The following is a 22,195-nucleotide window of genomic DNA, read 5'->3' as shown; positions in this document are numbered from 1 at the left end:
GAAACTGCACCATCCTCGCGGTGAGGTGGCTATCTGCAAGCACCTGGGTGGGGTGGTGCTGTCAGCGTAGGGGAGGAGAGGGAGGCGCTAGCAGGCCATCCCTCTTGCTCGCTGATCTGCTGCATAGCACCAAGGCACGCGCCTGCTGCCCTAACCAGACCCTCTCGCCTGCCTCCTGCAACTATCGCTGCTGCCCAGCGCCCACCGGGCAGGACTGCCGGGCCGCTGGGCTCCACCAGCAATCCTGCGCTCGGGGGCTTTTTCCGCTCAGCTGCCGTACGGGAGGGTCACAGCTCACCTCTAAGCTTCGCACAGTGTCTCCATAGCCCTCCACCTCCCAGCAGCAGCTCAGCCTTTCCTGATGTAGCTGCTAGAGCTGACGGAAGCAAACCCGCCATCTCCAAGTCTGAGTTACAGGTAAACAGCCAGGACAACAGGCAGGAGGAGCAATGGCCTCTCCAGAAAAACACACGGCCCTAAGCTCGCTCACCCCCAAAGGAGGCAAGCTGAACTCCCAGTTGTACCGGCAAACCTAGCAGCAACTGCAGGCAAAAAACCCCTCGCTTGGCTAACTGAGCGCCATCAGTGAGCGTCACTAGCCCAGGAACTGCGTCCAGCCACCTTTAATTCACTTAGTTCGTTTATGTAGCAGTGGATTTAACTTACTGTAACACTGCGAACTTGGATAAATACCCAGAGCCAGCCCCCCCCTCCCCCTTGCCACTTTTAACAGCAGCCTTCCCAAAACACCCACGTGGCGGAACAGGCCTTTTCCAACCAAGCAGGGAAGGCTCACGTGCAGCCTGTGGCTCCAGGCTGTCCCAAGGAGGAGCAGGGTGGAAAGTAGTCCGGTCTCGGCACAGGGCCAAGGGCCTCGGGCCATGCTGCATCTCTTTCTTACTTGCTTTGGTCCTGCTCGGTTTCCCAGTCCCTGGTTGCTGCTGAATCCGAGACGTTGGCCTTGCATCTTGTGTCTCGTCTTTCTAAAAGGACCTGGGTCAAAGAAAGAGGAAGTCGGTGTTCGCACAAGTCGAGTTTCTGCTCTGGCTCCTTCCGAGGCTGTCCTGTTACTTAGCCTGTATCTCTAAGCACGTTCAAAGCAAGAAGGCAGGGCAGGAGGAGGCGTAGCCAGCTGCAGCTGGGCAGCCAGCTCGCACGGAGGCAGGGCTCCGAGCCAGGGGCAGCGCACGCGTTCGTTCACAGAGGCCAGCTCAGGCCGGGCTCGCTGTTGACAACGCGGGGCAGCACACCTTGTTCTCAGCCAGGGCTTCCTTGGCCAGATACCGTTCACGCTTCACCTTGACCTCCACTGACTCGGGGATGTCAGGTACCAGCAACTCAATTATACGTGCGATAAAGAAAACCACGTGCTGGAATGGAGAGGAGCGGCAGAGGTTAGCAGAGCTGGCACGTCTGCACCCTGCCAGCACCAGCCCTGAGCCACCCTGCGGAAGCTGGCAGCCAGCAGCTTGCGTGCAATACCTCAAACACGATGATGAAGCCCAAGCGTATGGCTAGCAGGTGCCAGTAAGTCAAAGACAAGTTGCCATCCTGGTCTCTAAATGCCCTGTATCTGTGGGAACAACACAGTCGTTACTGCGTCTGTTTAGTTCCCGTCTAGCTTCATCATCATACATTACTGCAAGCACCATCTGATCACGGCCCCGAGAGAGCAGTGCCCGCACTCCTTCCCAGCCCCATGTGTCACAGCAGAGCAAAACCGGCCCTTTCCCAGCCTCAGCACAGGGCCGGCACAGTCCTGTGCGAAGGGGAGCAGGCAGCTCAGCCCCAGGGGATTTTCTGTTGCCTCCCCAGAGAGGCTGTGACATTTTCTCCCCTAATTAAACAAAGCGCCTCTCCTCACGACTGGGGAGCTTTTGCAATCATCATYGCTACCAAATGCTCAGGTGCATTACACCAAAGGTAGGAGGAGGTGACGGGGGGGATCATCCAGCTGGGACAGGAGAGATGGGCTTTATGCCACAGCCCTGCCCATCTGGGGAAGGTTCCCATCCAGCCACAGGTCAGGCCAAGCAAGGAGTCTGCCCACAGGTGCCTTTGGCATGTGCTGAGGTAGCCCTGGGATGACCGAGGGCCCCAAGCACCTTAGGAGAGCAGGTAGGCAACCTGGACCTGGCTAAAAGCTGCTGTGCTCAACTCGCTGCTTGCTGAGGAGGCGGCGTTGGCAGAGAAATGCAAATACAAACCTGAAGGAAAAAGGTGCCAGACAAGTGGGAAGGGGGCTCCTACCTGCACGTGGTATTGTTGTGCAGCACGAAGTCCCATGGCGCGTACGCCAAGGTGAAGTTCACATAGCCGCGCAGGCTGCTGTCATAGACGTACTCGTAGTATGTCCGGGGCAGGAAGTCAGAAGTGAAGGCGATGAGGAACGCCTGGGAGGAGGGAGACACACGTCATGCAGGTTCCTGCAGCCTGAGGGAAGCCAGCCCCACTGGCAAAACCACCGCCATGCCTCTCCTTGTCCTCAGCTGGACAAACCAGACACAAACACTGCTTCATCTTCGATGGCAGCTCGCTGCCAATAGTGCCTTGTCCTGCACTTGCCCCTCAGTTAAATCCAAGCAAGGCTGCACGCCCTGAATGGTGACAGCTTCCCATCGTTGGCGGCCAGAACTGCACCTTCTGCAAAGGCAGACCCACCCTTGGACGCTGGGCAGCTCCCCTTGTCACTGAGCTTCCAGCAGTGGCCACACGAGCTCTCCCTAATTCTCCTACTTGCGGCCGTTTGCAAGCCCTCAGCACCGCAGCCACCCTGCCCAGGCAGCGGCGCCCCCCAAGCCCGGTGCCGGCGTACGTTGCTAATGACGGCCAGGTGAGTGATGACCTCCAGGATGTAGAACCAGATGCCGATGCCCTGCGCCCGCTCGGCCACGGGCCGCCGGTAGTCACAGACAAACTTCTGGGCRTCCAGGCGGATCTCCACCCAGTTGTTGAGCAGGGCGAAGAGGGGCGCCAGGGGACAGGCTGCCACGAAGATGGTGATGAAGCCAAACTGCATGACTGGGCCATGAGGAAGAGGAGGAGGAGAGGGGAGGGACAGGCAGATGGTGCATGCTGAGAGGTGGCAGCAGCGAYTGCAGCTTCAAATCCCACTCCCTTTCCCACTGCTCCCACCTCSCCAGCACCCAGAGCTGCCCAGAGGTTCCCCCCTCTCTCTTTGCAAGACCCTCCAGGGCTCCCCACCGCCCCTGCGCAGGCACAAAGCCGGGGCCCTGCCAAGGAAGGGTTAAACCCACCCAGCCGCAGCAGGAGACACTGCGAGAAGGGAGGCAAGGAAGGAGAGCCTCCTCCGGGCAGAGGAAGCCACGACATGGAACAGCCTGGGCCGGGCTCCAGGGTAAAGCCTAGCCCAAGTCAGAGGCTTCCTGTGGAATATTTTGCTTCTTAATCCAAGCCCRGCAGGGAGAAGGCAGACGCAGCCCTCGCCAGGACGGGTCTCCAGCAAAGGCAGGCGACAGCCCCTCTCCTTTCCGCCCCTGCAGCAGGGAGCAGCCTGTCCCGCTGCCCCCTGCCACCTTGTGATTCCCTGCGCTCCTCAGGGAGAGGGGGGAAAGCTCCCACAGTGGGTCCCTTGTGTCAAGGCTGCCCTGGCACACCAGGGCTGCCRGTCCTCCAGGGAGTTTCTCCGTAGCCTTCCTGGGCCGGCATGAGGAGACACRTGCCCTTCCCTGCTGCTCTTTCTTTCCCACTACTGCTTGCTCCTATCCCCTCACCATGTGCCAACATCCCAGTCCCAGACYGGCCCCAGCACCCTTCCCCACCCCGAGGCCAGGCTTAGGGTTCCYACCCATCTCCAGGTACTCATCAAACAGCCCCTCGAACACCAGCAGTTGGTAGTTCTTCTCCCAGGGTGCCTCCTTTGCCCGGACTGATTCCCTCTCCTTGTCCAGCTTCTTGCTGGAGTCAAGCCTGTGTTTGTGCCACCAACACTTCAGTTTCCTGGAGGAACGTGAGAGGGTCGGCTGTGGGGCTGCCCGCACGCCGGGGACTGAACTGCCAGGGAGAGCGTGCCCGTGCCCAGCAGCCATGCGCTGCTCGTGCTCAGGGCTCGCCCTGCGCTGAGATGGGGCGCGAGATGGACCCTGCTCCCCCACCATCGTGCCCCTGGCACGGCCCCAGGCACGGCAACGCTGGCTCCTGCCACCTGGCTCAGAGCCTGCGCTGCCTGTCCCGCTTCCCGCGGGGCTGCGTACTTACGGGATGACCACCTCCTGCATGTTGTTGATGATCTGCTTGCCCACCATGATGATGAGCAACTCCTGCGCGAGCTCGATGAGGCACCCACCYGGACTGCACTGCACGGGGAGAGCAAGGGGCCCCCTCAGCGAGCCCGATCCAGCAGGCAGAAGAGCCCAGCCTCGGGACTCCCCTCCATGCCCAGGCAGGCCCAGCAGAGGACCTTGAGCATGGGAAGGCACCCAGCAGGGAGCACCAGCTCCAGGTTGGGGCTGCAGTCCCGCAAGCTGCTCCTTTGGGCAGGCTGTGGCTCAGGGACACCCCATGAGCAGGGAGCTCATGAGGAGAGGTGCCTGCATCGCAGCAAGGACCCCCGTTCTGCGGGGACACCACCAACTCCCCCTTTCCCTGCATGATGCTCACCTCCTCATTGCGGACCCCCAGAAAGTTCACGTAGTTCCCAGGGTAGCCGACAAACCTGTGCAAGCCAGGACAGAGACATAAGCCCAGGACTGCCCCCTTCTCCCCATCTTACTCCTATCTGCTGCAGATGCTTCCCATTCTCCATAGGACTCTGGAGTCCACGGACACATCCAAAGCAGTCCTGGGAGTTAACTGSGCTCAGGAGAAAAGCTCAGTCCTACCCCCACCTTTCTGCTGTGCTGCAGCCCCACTCATCCAAAGGGCCCTGGACACAACGAAGGGGACGCAGAAGGAAGGAAGGACATTTGGCTTTTCCTGGTGTGCTCAGACCCCTCTTCTCCCTCCCCAAGGGAGGGCAAAGGGCCTGGCAGTGTGTTTCCATGAAGGAAAAGGGTTCCTGGGTGCCCTGCTCCCCYCAAAAGCCCTCCAAGGGCTCCCGCTCTTTTGTGGGCACCCAGCAAGCCGAGGAGGACCGTCTGTCYCCGCTGTGGTGCTCCTTGCCCGAAGATGGCAGCAGCACTCCAGCTTGCCTTCAGCCCTACAAGGACATGTCCCCATCCCTGCAAAACCCAAGAGCCCGGAGTGCCCGAGAGGAGAGGACATAGGTGGGAGCAGGCTGTTCCCTGGCACATGGGGGAGGTGGGGAAGTCCTATTCTTCCTCAAAAGGCCTTACTTGCCCTTGAAGAAGGCGATGTAAATAGGAGAGGAGTAGAAGTTGACAAACTGGAAGACGAACACTTTGAAGACGAAGGCATCCTCGTACTTGGTCTGGGTGCGGTGCATCTCTGTAGGTGGGAAGCGCACAGAGCAGCTCGCAGACRCAGCTGGCCCACCCGGCCCTCCAGGGTGCCACGCGCCGACCCTGCAGCTCTTCCACATCACCGCTGAGGTTGCTCCGACCAGCTGAACTCTGACAAACCTCTCAGAGCCCAGCGGTACCCACTAAGTCCCAACATCTCGCTGCGGTAACACCAAAACCTGCTCCGCACATCCACAGCCCACTGCAGGAGTCCAGAAACACCCGGGGGCCATGAMCCACACCGATAAAAATATATAATTATCTCTCCCTCCCCTCAACACAAAAAGGCTTTGTATCACATCAGAAACAGCTAAAATATTCTGTGCATTTTTACCCCCAAGCCCCAAAAGTCAGTTTGCTGTTTTTCATCCCCAAAACCAGAAAATCTTGAGCAGAAGTTAAAGCCTGAACCCATTTTTTTCAGCTGTCAAAGCACTTCAGAGGTCTTGCTTTCCCAGATCTCCTCCTCTCCTGTCTCCTTTCCCACTATCAGCCAGCCTTTACTCTGGGACCACATCTCAGCACTACAGTTGCTATTTCTGCTGTTTTGCCCTTAAAGACTGCTCCCTTGCACCACTGTCTGGCTTGCAGGACCCTCGCCAGCCCTCAACAAGTGCTGTCTCACGAAGTCTGGGTGTGGCGGGGTCTCTCCCTGCCCACCCTGCCTTATATCCATCTTTCCTGAGCTCTTCCATCTCCCTCCCCTGTCCAAGCGACTGTCCCTTGGTCTTGCTACGGTCAGCCCTGATGAAGAGTGTCCTCCAAGCAGCTCCCACTTCAGGAGCCCAGGCCAGGCTGGTCACAGAGGCCCAACCTTCTTGCACCTCTCGCAAAGTGGTGCTGGACTCTCCTGATGGGAGCAGCAGCGGCTCACACTCTCTGAGGTCTCMCTATTGCGCAAAGGGCAAAAGGGAATTGGGTTTTAAGGATTCACATTCCTTTGCGCCTTCCCCGCTGTGCCAGCTTACCCCACTTGGTGAGGAAATGAGCCAGTGAAATGTAGATCTTGGAGAGGATGAGGATGAAGAACAGATTCACCACAGAGCCTGTGATGCTGGCAATGCGAGATGCCTACAGGAAAAGCAACATGGAGAGCACAAAGGAGTGAGGCCGACAAACACAGCAAAAAAAGCAGATCCGCTCAATCCAGGAGCGGCTCCGGCCGCGTCTTACCGAAGCCACAAACCGGAAGTACCCTGAGCTGGAGAGCAGGATGGCAACAACCACCCGGTACAGGATAACGGAGACCACRAACATCACCACTATGGCAATCTGCAAACACAGCACACTGGGTGTGAGGGAGCTACAGCAGGGACCTCAGCTTGCATTGGGAACGAAAACCTCGCCGTTATCCCTAAGGCATTAACAGCTACAAGGGAGGTCCAGGGCATGCAGCTAAGCCAGGGCAGCACGAAGGTGCCCCCTGAGCTAGCGGGGAGACGCACTCATAACAGAACCAAGGTGCTCCAGGAAAGGCCAGGCTGGACTGGGGCACAGGGACACTCCTGTTTAGACCACTTGCATCCYCAGCTTAACCCACACCCTTTTTTCCCAAACTGATCCCATTCAACCATGTCCCACTGCCCTGGGACAAACATCTGTTCAGCCCTGCCAGCCACCTGAGCTGCTGTTCCAGTCTCCTGTGATCTTACCATCATTATAATGACCATCGACCCAGCCAAAATCCGATGACAGCGGCTGCGCTTGGGAAAATACGGCTCCTCTGCCCCRGTAATAGGGTTTATTTTTGTCATGGGAGCCATGGCAGTGAACTGGGGCCGTGGCCGCTCCTAGGAAGGAGGGGAAAAGGTGTTAAAGGCATCCAGTGGTTTTGGTCAATGTAGTTCTGGGATGCATTGCAGAGGGCCAGCCCCTACCTCAATGTCCTCAAAGTCAGAGCAGTCCCAGCGGTGTGCCAGGGAAGCGTTCATCCGCTTCCAGTACTCCAGGAACATCACCGCCCACAGGGACATGAAAATGCTGAAGAAGATGGTCCCACCATGGTCAAAGAGGCGGCCTGCCTACAGGGCAGAGCAGGGGCATGAGGGAGGGGAAGGGCGAGGGTGGCGGTAGCTGCTGTCCTACAGGTCTAATTTGGCCAAAGCACACTGCAGGGCAGTTGCTTTGTGGGCAGCACTTGAGGAGTCAGGAGGAGTTGGGATCSCTGTGACACAGGCGGCTCCGAGTGACCCTGAGGGAGGTTGACACACAGGGGTACACGCTCCACTGTTTTGCCCACGCAGCTAATATAGGACCGCACCTCATCTCCATGCGTGAGCACAAAAGAGAGGCACAGTGAGAGAGCATGGTCTCTCCTTGCACCAGGCAGCCTGAGCACCAGCGTGCTTGGTGTCTCCTACCAATGGGGAAAGATGGGAAGGGAATGTGAGTAGGGCCAGGTGGGGGAATCCACCAGGGAAGAAAGGTGGGAAGACAGGCAGTAGAGGAAGCATCAGGACAGCAGGGGCCGAGAAGGAGAAGGTGGTGGGGAAAGGCAAGATGGGATGGTGGCAGGTGAATGTGTTGGGACATGCTCTAACGTCAGTTGGAGTGAGGAGGGCAAATCTCAGTGCTTCCAAGAGCAGAACTGCCTTGCAGGCACCCAGCACCCTCCCAGCCTTGGCCCTGCTGGAGACAGAGCACCCCCTGCAGTCAGGTACAGGCTAAAAAGGGAATGGAGAAATCCACTTCTGGTCCCAAGCTGCCCTACATGCCTCCATGGAACCAGGATCTCACCTTAAACGTTTTGCAGATGCTGGAGAGCTGCCAGTAGGGACAAGACTTGCAGAGGGGACACATCCTGTACTGCTCTTTGCTTTCACAGATTTCCTGTCTACGAGCAAAGGAAAGAGCAGCAAGCAGCCTGCCATGGCTCAGCCTTTCCCACAGCCTCCCAGCTCTGGGGACCCTGCTCCTCCAGGGTGGCAGCCGGGGATGGGTGCAGGGCTGCAACCCAGACCCCCAAGCAGCACAGGACACTAGGGCTCTGGAGCTTAGCCCCAAACTGAGCAGCAATGCCAGCCAATGTTTCTCCCCAACGTGGGAACTTTCCTCTCTTTCGTTAAAGTCTGGCCCTGATGAGTCAGGTCTTGGGGTGCCAAGGGTTAGCCTGGACCCAGCAGGTGATCGGACCCCAGCTGGGCACATTGGGCTGATGAAACCTACCCATACTGTCTCTCCAGTGTATTCTGAGGAGGCCAAAGCATACACCGTTGGGCTGGGCCACTTTGTCCATCTCTCCCCCTCCCCCTACTCAATCGTTCGCCAGGACTTTTGCACCGAGAGCTGCAGAGCTGCTCCGGCAGCCAGCAAGCATGACTGCCACTGGGTGTACGCGCTTCTCTGGCCCAAATGGCCCACTTTTCCCCCACTCCAGGAGCTAAGAACATGCCTGCCCTGGTTGGTCTGGCTGGAGAAGGCCAGGGGAAGGGGCAAGCAGGGAGATCGGGGGCACTTACGAAGGTATGTCATCAAACATCAAGGAAATGCCTGCTATGAACACCATGGTCCCCACAACYGCTGCAGGCAGGAGCCATCCCGTGTAGAAACCTGGAGGGAGAGGAGGAAGACAGAGAGTGCAAGTCCTGTGGGCCTCCGCAGAGGCATCCTTTGGCTCTGAGCTAAGAGTAGCTACAATTATAGATGGAACATTTTTCCTTGTCAGGCTACTGCTACAGGGGAAGGAAGCCACCTGCAAGCTTGTCTCCATGGCCTGCTCTCAGGMCACTATTGCCCAGTACAGCTCCAGAGAAGCAGCTGACAGCCCCTCGCTGCCCTTCAGAGTGCAAAGTGCAGCCTGCTCACCAACAGCCCTTCCCATGGCCCAACGAAAAGTCATGCTTGAATCCGAACYTGGATGCATTCAGGCACTGGGGCATATCACTGGGGAGCGCAGGTACAGCTGAGGACATCAGAAAACTAAGTCTTGTGCTGGAGCCATGCAACTGTGCAAGGCTTGAGGACGACTGCTGCCCATGCACCCCGCATACCCACCAGCCTAAAACCTCACAGGGCTTGGAGGACCTGAAGGTGACCCTGGAGCTGGCAAAGTATCTGTCAGGCTCTGGCTAGTCTCTACGACGCGAGCTGCTGTGTGAAGCCTGGGCTGGCACGGCCAGCTCACTGGTTSCGTAAGTTGCAGCTAAGGCCATAAACAGGGAGGACAGCATCACACGGGAGACCTCAGCAGGCCTTGGGGGGGACCTGTTCTCAGCAGTGAAAGGCCTGGGCCCGCCTGAGCTCTGAGGGCTGCTCTGGAGCATACAGGACTCACCCAGCCAGGCGAAGTAGAAAGCGACCTTCTCCCCAAAGTACTTGCGGATGTGATCCAGCGGCTGGTACTTGTACCATTTCCTCCAGTTGGCCCAGTACTGGAAGAGGATTTGGCGCTGGTTGAGGCTGCTGGGAGCTGGTTCCTCTGGTGGGACCTTGAAAGGACCCTGCAGGGAGACTCATGGCATGAGCAAGGCGAAGCAGAGGCGGGACTGGTTCAGGGTGTTGGATCCCATCACAGAGGGTGGCTAGCCTGAGAAGAGGCCTCCGCTTTTCCCCTCTCTGCAACTGGCCCTGAACAGGACACAAGTGTGCCCAGATGCCCTGCACAGCCCCGTCCTGCCTTCCCCCGGGCTGATCTCACCAGCGCTGCAGCAGAACCAGGGAGCTGGCTCGCGGCTTACATCATGCAGCGGGAACGCAGCGGTGAAGACATTCTCGCTCAGCAGCCAGTCCACCCCAACCTCTCTCTCCTTGGAGCAGCCGTACTGTGTCGTCGCCAGAATCTCATAGAGCTGGTCGGGGCGAAGCGAGAGAAGATGAGCAGGGCTGCAGCCAAATTCACACAGCCAGCCCTGCGACGGGGAGAGGGCTCTGCACCACCCGCTGCAGGAGAGCTGCTTTCTGGCTGCTGCCTCCAAGCCTGGCTCTCAGAAACATTGTCACGTTCTTCCCCCGAACACCGAACAGCAGAGAGGGCTTCTRCTTATGCCTTTTTCCCCTCTGTAGTTCTTCACATACAGCAACCCAGGTCCGGCCAACAGGCATTTGCCTTTGACACCCACCCTTGACCAGTGACAATATATGTGCTCACAGCACTTCTCCCTCAGACCCTTCAGACCATCTGAGACCGGGGAAGAGAGGCAGTCACAGCTCTGGCACATGATATACTCACAATTTGCTGCCGCTGGGTGGTGGAGAAGAAGGTATCCTGTTTGTCACTCCCTAGGAACCTGAAACCACACAGAGGAGAAGCTCGGGGCGGACTTGCTGGGTGAGGCCCACAGGCACAGCACAGATGCAACGAGCCGCCCTGCTCCCTCATTCCTTCCCATGACCACAACACCACCCAGGCAGGGCAGGGCAGGGCAGGGCAGGAGGCAAGGTACGGTCCTGGCAGGCACGACTCCTCCACCTGCTAGTGCCACTGCTCAGCAGCGCTGTTCAGACACACGTGCTGGCTTTGCACCCCTCGCCCCGTCAGTGATTGTGTGCTCCCCTCTGACCAGGGATCCTCTCCTTGGCAGGGTCCTACCACATCTGCAGGCAGCGCCAGCAAGCAGCTGCTGCCATGGAGCTGCTGCCGCACAGCCAAACGGACAGGCCCTCTGCTGCGACGGCRCAGGCATGCGGGGAAGGGCGGTAAAGCAGCCCCAGGGGTTACAAGCTTTTCCAAGAGTGAGCAAGCCCCGGGGAAGAGGCTGGTGGGGATGAGGAGCTATTGCTCCAGGCCTCGTTGTTCATGTACGGGAGGAAGGAATCCGATTCCAACCTGAGAAAGAGCGAGCGGTGGCAGGAACAGCCAACACCTGCTCTCCTGGGGCTCTTACCATTGCAGCTTGTTCACCTTGAACTGGCAGGTGTAGTAGTCCAGCGGCAGGTTGGGAACCTCTTCAACCATCATGTTGCGGATCCCTAGCCTCCCCAGGACTCTGTCTGACCAGTTGGAGGCCTGGTTTGGCAGGGCCTGAGCATGAGGGACAAAGAAATCTCAGGAGGAAGAGGGAGCAGTAACAAGACAGCAGCAAACCACCCTCCAAATATGGGACAGAAAGGGTGAATAACAACACACCGGGAGGCTGTGAGGAACATCGAAGCCTACACTTCGGGGACAAGGGACAGAAACAAGGGAGGCGACAGCGTGCTGGACAAGAAGTTCAGAAGGGATTTGAGGTGGGATCCAATAGAGTTGCACAGGACAAGTCTTGCAAAAGGGACTGGGCAGTGCTGGGCCCACTAGAAAGCGAGGAGGATGCAAACCCCTCACGGAGGCTCACTGCAGCGAGCTGCCCTGCCCGTAGCCCAGAGGACTGGGGTAGCCAGGAGTGCTGGGGGCACCGTGCACCTCCAAGGAGCGCTGGGCCTCAGACACCGCAGCCCCACGGCGGCTCAGCACCTCACCTGCAGCGGTAAACGGAGTTGGAGTTCCTCAGCGTAGTAGCAGAGCACGCTCCAGGGTGCACTCAGCAGCAGGTAATGCACCACCTTCTTCTCCACGCGGCTAGTGTGCTGTGAGGGGCAACCACAGCAGAGAGGAGGCTGCGGTGGCACTGGCACAGCTCCCCGTGGGATTCACCTGAGGCRGCTCTGCTGGTCTGGATCAGCCCAGCGGCCCTGTGCCTGTCCCGGCAGAACTGACCCTCCCAGCACCCGCGGAGAACAGCACAAGCCTGTGCCACATCCCGCACGGCCTTCAGCACCCTTGCTCTCCTGCTCTGCTCCCAGCTAGGTCTGGGATCCCAGCAGAGGCCTCCTGGAAACACGGACACAGAGCTGGCACCCCTTCTCCTGACTTCCAGAGCAAGGCTGTGGTTAACACACAGGAGAGAAACTGAGGTCAAATCCCCAGGTACCTTTTCCATATGGATCCCAGCATCAAGAAGCTTGTCCAGGAACTTCTTCCGCCAGGWCTTGTGGATAATGGCAGATCTCTCCCGTAAACCCTTGTTCTCACTGCTGTCCTTCTGCTTAACGAGTTCCCGGGGAACTGTTTCCCACACAAGGACAAAGTCTGCAGCAAGAAAATGGAGCTCATGCCCACACCATGGCTGGGCAGGGTGGCAGGCAGGATTTCCAGATCCATCCCCATCCTTCTTGTCCATCTCCTGCACCACTAGCACAGGATTCAGTGCAATCACTGGGCCGGGCATTTGTTTTGTGGGCAAAACAAGGAGCAGAGGGTAAAATGTGCTTGGTCTGGAAAGGGCTGCCAGCCACCTTTCTTGGATGTTTCTAGTGTGGGAAGCAGGAAGGTATAAGACCCTACTGCTATGAGTTCAGGACCATGACTATCTTGCAGAGGAGAAAGGCTTGAGTTCCTGAGAAGGACAATGCCTGCTGGAGGTTTGCAGGAGGTCTTACGCGCTGTACGGACCAACTGCAGTCAACAGCACTTGTTAATGCCAGCTCCAACCACGGAGATTGGAGGYCCTTTCCCACCCCTCTCAACCTAGCAGGCCCCATGCAGCCACAACCTCCCTGTCAAGATGAAAAGAAATAGTCCCTCAAAGATCAGCCTTTCTCCCTCACCTATCCTGGTGCGACCATCGCTGAAGACATTGTCAGTGCTCTGCTTGTCCAGGGATGAGTCGCTGAGCTAAAAATAAGACACACAGGACAAGAAGAGTACAGATCTCCCCAAAGAGCTAGTCTGGCTAGAGTGCTTCTCCTGTCCTGTGCCTTCTTCAACCCCTCCCACTACAGGGCACAGCTTGGCAAGCCAACAGTTCACCCTGCAGAAGGGCTGGCTGCTGGCAAGGCTGGAGACCTCCTCCTACAAACCCATGGACACAGAAGGTTCCCGGAGAGCAAAGGCTTTAAGCTGTGCTGGATTTGGGACAGGGCGAGGGGTGAGTTTCCCATGCAGAAAATCCTATTTTGATGCTACTTCGAGGTTCAATCTTGTAATATTGAAAATTGCTGTCAGTAAAGGGCATAATTTGATTTGGGGCAGGTAGGTGGAAAAGTAACTTGGGGTCAAAATAGAGAGTTACGTAAACACAAGGCCTGACTTTCAAGCCAGAAATTCCTCAGGAACTGGGATTCCTCGGTGCCTCCAGCATTTGGACCATGTGGAATGGTACCTCACATGTCCCAGTCACGCAGGTTCTTGTATTCACTTTGGAGGCAGTAGCTGAGTTTTCTGCATTATTTGGGCCCGCGTGCTCTGCTGGCATCTCTCCAGACCCAGCAGCCAGACAACCCAGAGGTACAGAGCAAACAACAAGGGCAGGGGATTGTCCCAGCATAAGAAGGCAACCGCACCCTTTTGACAGCTGCCCTGGTGTCTCTCCTACCTGCAGGAATGGCTCAGGGTTCCCAGGTCCTCACTTGAAAGGCATGCTGCAGCCACAMAGTAGGAACGGCAGCGTGCAGTGGGGACCCTCAGTGTGGCGGGGCAGCTCCAGCCCTTGGATGCCAGAGCTGCTGGGGTCCCACATCCTCCCAGGGCCTTCACAGGAGCCACCCTGTGACCATTCCCCCAGTGCCAGCTGCAGTGAAGGGACTCTGGCTGGGCTGCCACAGGAGACACAGCCACCTACCTTGGAGATTTCAATAGACTCCTTGTTCAGACTGCCATAGTAGGCTTCTCTGCTACTCTGATCCTGTTCTACCAGGCTGCTGTGGAGATCATCCATGGTCTTCCTCCGCTGCATGGCGAACCTTTACGCCAGTAGTCCCTCCTGCTGCTGAGAGGCAAATCAACACAATGAGAGAGTGTCAGCATGACATAGATGAGCCATAGCTCCCCCCCTTTAAAAAGGACCAAGCAGCCTTACAATATCAGAAGCCTGATGCTGGAGATGCAGTAAGTCTTGCTCCTTTCTCCACCAGCCCCACAGCCAGAAACTCCTGCCCATGTGTTGTGAGACCCTGGAAATGCAGGATCCCACTTTGCTTACCATTAAGAAAGTTTCCAGGTGGAAAACAGAAAGGAATCAATGGTCTGCAGTCTCATCTAGGCCAAACGCAATGTCCTTTCTTCACATCGCTACCTAGACCACGTCCAAGTGCCTGTGTCTCCACCGCAGTCAAGGCAAAGTAGGGCTCAGCCAGCAAAGACCTGGTAAGGAAAATGCCAGTTCTCTTGCATTTTTTCCTCACTGGTCAGCATTGCAACTAAATGGAAGGAGTTTTCATAACTCTGCCCACACAACTACCCAGCTCAAAGGCATGTCCATCAGCAAGCACGACCCAGCGATGCAAAAGCCAGGGATCCCCTCTCTACCACAGCCTGTTCCCTGGACAGAGGCCCAAAACATGGTCCAGTCATTGCCCAAGCACTTCAAATCCTTCACACGTGGCAGACACAGGAATACAATAACCTCATGCAATGCCTTTCACCGTCTCAGACATATGGGATTTAAATAACAAGAAAAAAAGATGCCTTCTGCAGAGGTGGACAGACCAGAAGGATGCCACAGTAGTCACAGTACACCCAGGGAAGGGGAAGATCAGTCTTGTTAGCTTACTTCAGCTGGCAGCAACAGTAAATCACAGGGGTGTTGACTGAACTAACATTAATGAAAACCAGGCAGAGATAACATGGTACATGCACTAAATGGAAAGAATTATTCTCTTCTAGTGTATACTCCACCTAAAAATGGAGCCTGGGGACCTCGGTATGTTCTTTGTTAATGTATTTTACTATTGTGAGGACAGTTGTTGATCCCTGGCGAGATCTGCTGGGTCAATTTTGTTCTCTTCTRTTCAGATGTCTGTGTTTTAGTTAACTTGGTAGTTACACTCCAAAGAGCTGGGGAGAATCTGCAAACAGTACTGCCAGCAGCAAGAACTGGATGCCAGCCAAAGAAATCRGCTCTATCAGTAATACAGTGGATTAAACATGCCCCCATTCTTTCCGGCTTTATCAGAAAACAGGCAAGGAGGCTGGAAAAGATTCAGTTAAGGAGAAAAAGAGACTTACCCTGGGAAATCCTGTTTCCCTTACTTTAACTAAGTTTCAGATTCTGTGTTTGAACAAAACGCCCAGTTCTTTACCACTGTCACATGACATGCCAACCAYGGCATTTAATACTTTGGCTCGGAGTTCATTGCTAAAGAGTTAGGAAATTGAGCTTGCCTTTGTTACGAGGTCAGATTGCTTATCAGAAAAGACATGGCTCTTTACCGGTACTTTTAAAACAGGCAATATAAAAGAAGATACACTGGACGGTCCCACTTTCCCAAATAAAATAACTTCATGCACACTCTAAGTCAGCAGAAGCTGATGTGCATCTGAAAGCTGCAGTCGCACCCTCCCTTTACCTCCAGCTGCTGCTGCTTTCTTCTTCTAGCACAAGCGTTTGCGTGGCTGCATCAAAAACAACCTACACTATTAGTTACGGCTAATACGTACCTGCTACAGTCCTGACTCTTGCTTATTCTAGAGTCACTGATAGTTCACTTTACACCACAGTGGTGTTCAAAAGCGTATGTATATATAATACTTTGACTTTTTTTTCCTCAATATGTATTTAATCATGGCAATGTTACTGGTTTGGATTTGGTTCATTTCAGATTATAACAAAACCCCTTCATCTAGCAGAGTTGCACATAGTTTGTACTAGAAGTGCCCTAGTAAGCAGCACAGTTGTAGGAGCCCTTGGCATCTCAGTGCACCAAGAATCCTGGTCCAAGAGCAACATGGTCAAAACACACCTTTGCAAAAGCCATTGGCAACCCGTACCAACATAGCTTTTCTGACACAAGAGCTTCTTTTTCTGGCTGTCAGCACAGCATGAGGAAGAAACCTGCTAAGCTCATCTGAAAGCATCAAAACACCACACAGTTCCTCAAAAGCAAAGGCAGCATGGAAACAAGATGTGCCTCTTACTCCTACACTGAGGACTAGTTAGTATGGAGACAAAATGTGCTCCTTTCCTGCCCTAGACCATAAAGAGCCATAAAGCTGCCATGAAGAGCCTGAGTTTCTGAACATTAGCACTCAGCACCTATCAGGCCCATTCCAAATGTCTCCAGCTGGGCRCATCAAAAATCCCAAGTCACTTCTGAGGACTTGGCCCTGTGACCACGCTGTGAAAATCCATCATGCGACCGATGAATTGCAAGATACGACCAACGAGAGGACCTTACTACAAAATGAACACACTTCTGGACCACAGCTAACACAAAGTTAATCATGACAAGGGTACACGCTCTTTTGCGCACCGAGGCACAAAACGGTGATGACCACTGGGTAAAGCATCAGATGAAAAAACAGCACAACTGTTTCAAATGCAAGGGATCGTTTGTTCCAGGTGCTATGGTCTCGGGTGAGGGCATGAAGTTCTCTCCTGCTTTAAGGCCCTTTTCACTCCAGATAAGAGAGTGTCAAGGATAAACTACAATAATGCCAAGAGCCGTAACATTTTCCTGTGTTCCCCTGCAGCAGGTCCACAGTATTTCTCAGGCTGAGAAGAGCTAAGCTTTGGCTGGGGCACCCATATTAACAAAAACAGGGAGCACTGGAAATCCTGRAGAATAGCAGGTCTGCAGTTCACAAAATATCCTATAACTTAAAACCAAGGTGTATTACCTGAGATCGAAGCTGACTTCAGCTATGTCGTGTCTTCTGCTGCTGCCAGCACTCAGGGAGATTTATGGGCTGCGCCCTTAAGAAAAAGCAACGCAGACAGTAAAGGTTGCCTGCCAGTGCAGCCTATAACAGGCTATAACAGGGAAAGAGTGGGAGAGTCCGGGGAATAATTTCTCTCCTTATTCCTGTTGTGCTCTGGACTGGTAGCGGCACACGAGACGAGCGGTGGGGCAGTCACCATGCAAAGCCTCACTACCAGCCCCAGCCTTTTCCCCACATAAGCTCTGTCCTCCGACCAGAGAGCTTCCTTGTTGTGAAAAACATTTCAAAAGGGCAGTGGAAAAAAACCTAGTGAAGCCCTTGGAGCCTCAACAAGCTCCAGCCACACACACAAACTGGAAAAATGCAAATGTGCTCAGAAATTAGGGCAGAGCCTTGCAAAGCCAGGCAGAGGGTGCAGGTGCCAACTTCCACTTCCCTTTCAAGTATCCAAATCCCCTAGGCACCTTTGGATAATCCAGGCTAAATTTCCACACCTTGAGCCAAATTCTTTGGCATCTGAATGTCCTGAAAAGTCCGGAGTTGATACACCCTCTAAGAAGCCTCCAGCACACCCAGAAGCCRATTTGACATCTGGAGCACATGGGCACACATCTTTGCAAAACAAGTGACTCCAGAAATAACTTTCTGGAGTGTCTTGCATCAGAGCCCCTTCCCAAGCAGTAACTGTGCCTTGTTGCAAGAAGACCGTGATAAAAACTCCACACAATCCCCATGACAGTCCATGAAACAGGCACTTATTGGCCCTGCTTTGGAGCTGGTGAGAAACAGAGTGATGAGGAAGTAGCTGCAAGGTGAACCACTGAAAAGCTGGATTAACACTCAGGAGCTTACAGCACCCGGTGCRACAGACACTCCTGCGACCCACTCCATCACATCTGGTAACCTTGCTCAACCAGAGCGAGATCCCTGCCCCAGCGCCCTGCTGAGAGGCAGGCAGCAGGATCAGAAACCACGGCTATTCTACCATACCTGATGTCAGGGGTCCCTGCACCCGCACCGCGCAGCTGCCCTGTGGTCGGACTCCRGAGGTTCCTCCCAGGACACGGGAACCAAGTGCTGGCAAGGTGGAATGCAAAGGGGTCCTTCCGCACTACTGCCCTGGGTTCGGCTCTTTGCCTCCTGCTTCCCCTTGAGTTTCTAGAGATAGGGAAATGTTACGTTATTGCTTTAACCTTGTGGTTTACGGCTGTTTCCCGTCTTGGGAAATGCCAGGCTGTATGTACAAGAAGGATAAAGCTTGTGGGGAGGGGGGAAGAAGGAAAGCAGGTCTCCAGCACCTTCCTATGAGTGGCCCTTAGCAGGCCCTGCCTTTGTTTGAGATGGAGGTGGGAACTCGCATGTTCCTGAGCAAACAGAGCTGCTGCGTTTCAGTAGAGCTCACAGGGACACGCACACAAAGAGCCAACCTTTCGTGGAGAAGAAACAAGGAATGGCAGATTTCTTGCGCTCCAGCGGGTCCAGTTCTTTCACTTGGTCAAGGCACAATGATTTTGAGGTGTTAGTGAAACTTTAAGCACTGTGTTTATCTAACACGTGCAAGAGAAGAGTTATTGCTGTCATTTCAGCTTTGGGGAGGGGGGAGGAAAAGCTCATCTCATTTTGCCTCATGGATATTTGATGGAAAGTGCTGYCTGCTAAGCTACATGCTGCCAGCCAGCAGCCAACAGAGCACCTCAGGTGTGCGGTGGTAGCAGCTACTAACCAGCTGAGATGCGGCTTTACCAAAGGACCCGCACATCAGGTGCACACCCAGCAACCCAGTAAAGCAGCAGAGCACTTGGCTCCCCCTCTCATCGCACAGCGGTGGCTTTTTCCCAGGTCAGCTCCCTGATGAAGGCCCTGCGTAAGCAAGAGGTAGACACATCACTCCAGCTCATGTTAGTGAAACAACTGCATGCCTGACAAGCAACAGCCCTGGGATCTGGCTGAGGAGGTGACGGTTGGAAGGAGCCGCCTTTGCTATTTTACAGCTCAGGACTCTGTCCTGTARACACCAAAACACAGGGGTCTACACATGAGCTAGTCAGCTTAGTCTACTTCTACAATCAGCAGAGATTAGTCCCTATAGCAGTGGGGTGTAGAAAGCAATTCATCCAAACATACGCATCTACTTCAGGACAAGATGAATTACCCCAACCCACCACTGAGCATGAAGGGAGCCCAGGCTGAGCAGCTCAGATGCAGGTGCAAAGGTGGATGAGGTGAACCCGCATCCTTAGTGATTCCCCCCAGCCAGACTGCAGGCCTGACGCTCCCAAATCCCAAGTCAGCGTCATGGCCAAGCGCAGCCTCCCACCCCGGCAGACCCAGCGTCACCCTACCCCCTCTGGCCGTGCAAGTGGTGAATTCTGATGGGGGCTTCCGTGGCATCACAATTGCAGATGGAGCCGCACCGTGACGTTGAGTGAATTAAGAGACACCAAAGCCAACCAAGCAGCACACGAACAGAAACTCCAGCAGGAGACTCCAAAAGCTTTCACAGGTCCCCCCTTCATGTCTTTACCTGGCCAGAAGACATAAGGAGTTGCCCCTGCAGAACTTCCACCAAATTCTTTCACTGAAACAGCCATGCTTCAGCAAGTTTCTTGAAGTTTAGAAAAAGGCTGACTGAGAGGCAAGCAAGCCAGAGTGGTTTAACAGAGCCTTAACTTTCATCACRACTCTTAAGTGGCCTGGGCACACGCTCCCTTGTCCTTGATTACCTTGCAGTCTTGGGCTAGGACTAGAAAAAGAGAGCTAAGACAACAGAGCTGAAGTTCCCAGAGCAAAGCGTGTGACAGTAGGTCTGCTGAATCTCAGTGTTCCTTGGTGGTGTTTTAAGCTTATCAGAAAAAGATTAATTGGCAGACTCCAAGAGACACATTTCCAGAAGTGAACACAGGCTGTAAGGATATGAAGTCATCTTCATCTTCCGCGTAGTTATGACAAAAAGAGGCACTTTTCAGCGTAGTTGCATACCTGAACAAGCTACGTGACAGTATGATGGACATTCTCCATCGTGCCTCAGTGGTCCCTTTGTGTAGAGGGCTACAAACTTGTGTTTAATACTACTGGTCTCATAGTGAAGAGGAAGGGACTCGCCCATCTCTTTTAAAGATCCAGTTCAGGTTAGAATAAATCAAATCATCACCAAAAGCAAGTTTTCAAGCACACCTTTCATTCTTTCTCACATATTATTTCTCACATATTTCTCCATGTTTAACAAGGCAGGAGGACAAGGCTTACAGCTCTGGTGGGCAGTGGCCCAACAAGACCTTTGAGACTGATGTGCAGTAACCAGCACACCTCACGCTAACTAATACCCCATTACTGCTGGTTTTGGTCCAATTCCTAAAAGAGAGAAGGGAACCATTCCTTTAAAAGGAGCAAAATATGCATTTTTACTGGAGAACTTGCAAAGCAGATAAACCTGTATGTCCTTTTAACAATAGCAGCTTTCATATGTAGAATATATGTTTCACCGTTATGTTCCTTTACAAGTGCCATGGACCACACGTGAAACGTTTCCCAGATACCTCACAGGTTCACTGGATAGAAACACTGTTAAAAATACACTTGTGCAGAAATCTATCCCAAGCCTGCTGCAGAGCAAGTTATTCCTGCTTACTCAGTTTTTCTCCCAGCCTTTGCCTCGATCCAGCTAGCACACGTTAAAACATCCACACCAACCTGGCCCAGGCAGTAGCTGTTCCACAGGACCAATGAGAGAGAACTGTCAGACAAACACATGTCGGCAGATGGTAACCGCTTCCAAGTAGGTTTTTCAGATGCTGAAGATACAAAGGTCAATTGCCTAGATCAAGCATGGGTGTAGAGGAATGACAAAACCACGTCTCTGCATTTAATGGCAGCAGGACACGATTCATTTTGTTTTCCGAGCACAAACATTGACAGTAGCAAAACGTCATCAAACCCTTACCTTGTTGGCCAGGTGGCTGCAAGCCAGTCTGGCCCACTCATCTGGCAACAGTTCATCATCTATCCTTACCAAGCTTTTACTTCTCYGGCCCTACTTTACACCTCTCACCAGGAAACCCAGCTCCTGCAGTCAGACTGTAGGGGAAGAGAGCACAATGACAATACTAATCGACTGAGTGGGCTAAATGAGAATATACAGCTTCTCCCTCCTCAAGAGCTGCTGAAAAGTATTAATAATAAGCAAGTGATGATACTAAGACAATGCCAAATACCCGCCCTGGCCCCCAAACAGTCCATCTTGATACCTGCCTTGCAAGCAACTGCGGCGAGAGGAGTGACTAATCCCTAGGCAACAGACTGTATTTACAGAAGCGCTTAGGGACTCCAGTCAGAAATAAGGCCTGCTCTAGCTGGCACTGAACATCTTGCTGAAGGTGATGACTGTCATTTCAGAGATCAAGCAACTCATGACAGATTGTATGACAGCGTAATAAGCAGCAGCCTTTACTACACTGTGGTAATCTTCCTGCCTCCTCCCACATCAGCGGCAAGCCCTTTTGAGCTATGCCAGTTAAACTTCGGAGTCCTTCACAGAGGACTACATCTTATTCCTCTCCACTCTTCTAGGGCTTTCAAAATTGCAATCCAACTGCATGGCACTCCAAACAGGCGGCCTTTACAAAGGCTTTCTGTGAAGGGATGTTGGCAGCAATCATAAGGTGAAGGCCACATTTGAAGAGATACTAAATCACTGTCTCCCTCTATAGGAGGTCCACTCATTTTCAACAAAACAGAGCACAACAATGTCTACTGAACCTTTCAGCTTCACTTCAGGCAGTGGTGTCATTCAACGTGATCATCAAGGAGCTGCTTTGAAACTCCAGATTGCAGGCCCCATCCAGCAGTCTTATATTCCGGAATAGATTGGAAACAACCTTGACTGCAGCCCAGGAAGCAGGAGATACCTGCCTTGCTATCTGCTGTACTTAGCTCCAACAAATCCTAGGAAATCAAGAGGCAAATGGAGTCATAACCACCAGTAAGAAACATGCAAGAATGGACCAGATTCCTCATCTCCTCAAGTAGGATCCCTTTTTAATCTTGCTTTTTTAATTCCTTCTCCAATTCTCACCTCAGTCTACAGCTCTACATTTAAATATGGAAGTCATATCACCGGTGGCTTCCTCAAGGCTGGCAGTTCAGCCAGGCATGTCCTTACCCACACAGCTTTCATACCTCAAGCTATTTTTCTCAGCCCTCTCTG

The 22,195-nt window shown here is 54.0% G+C and overlaps 1 protein-coding gene and 1 long non-coding RNA gene across 2 annotated transcripts; both read right to left on the bottom strand.

The window, feature by feature from the left end:
* Positions 1–236: 236 nt before the first annotated feature.
* ANO7 (anoctamin 7) lies at positions 237–19,394 on the bottom strand. Its single transcript, XM_026077402.1, has 27 exons — positions 19,335–19,394; positions 18,716–18,852; positions 17,983–18,150; positions 14,315–14,475; positions 13,955–14,101; positions 12,942–13,008; positions 12,266–12,423; positions 11,814–11,921; positions 11,243–11,379; positions 10,588–10,645; positions 10,097–10,207; positions 9,694–9,859; positions 8,879–8,969; positions 8,157–8,253; positions 7,298–7,441; positions 7,073–7,210; positions 6,594–6,692; positions 6,389–6,491; positions 5,295–5,406; positions 4,621–4,675; positions 4,219–4,316; positions 3,809–3,960; positions 2,816–3,021; positions 2,251–2,393; positions 1,483–1,573; positions 1,251–1,370; positions 237–993 (listed from the first exon to the last, which is right to left on the bottom strand). Exons 5-27 carry the CDS (start codon positions 14,066–14,068, stop codon positions 898–900), a joined length of 2,664 nt encoding a protein of 887 aa, XP_025933187.1. The 5' UTR covers positions 14,069–14,101; positions 14,315–14,475; positions 17,983–18,150; positions 18,716–18,852; positions 19,335–19,394; the 3' UTR covers positions 237–897.
* A 1,266-nt stretch (positions 19,395–20,660) lies between these two features.
* LOC112971716 lies at positions 20,661–21,977 on the bottom strand. The gene is made up of 3 exons (XR_003255449.1): positions 21,748–21,977; positions 20,933–21,066; positions 20,661–20,783 (listed from the first exon to the last, which is right to left on the bottom strand). It is a non-coding gene; the product is annotated as an uncharacterized LOC112971716 (long non-coding RNA).
* Positions 21,978–22,195: the final 218 nt, after the last annotated feature.

Source organism: Apteryx rowi, unplaced genomic scaffold (genome assembly GCF_003343035.1).
Source record: "Apteryx rowi isolate R43461 unplaced genomic scaffold, aptRow1 scaffold_450, whole genome shotgun sequence".
Lineage (NCBI taxonomy): Eukaryota > Metazoa > Chordata > Aves > Apterygiformes > Apterygidae > Apteryx > Apteryx rowi.
The sequence above is the reverse complement of the archived record's forward strand: the minus strand, read 5'-3'. Positions and strand labels throughout refer to the sequence as shown.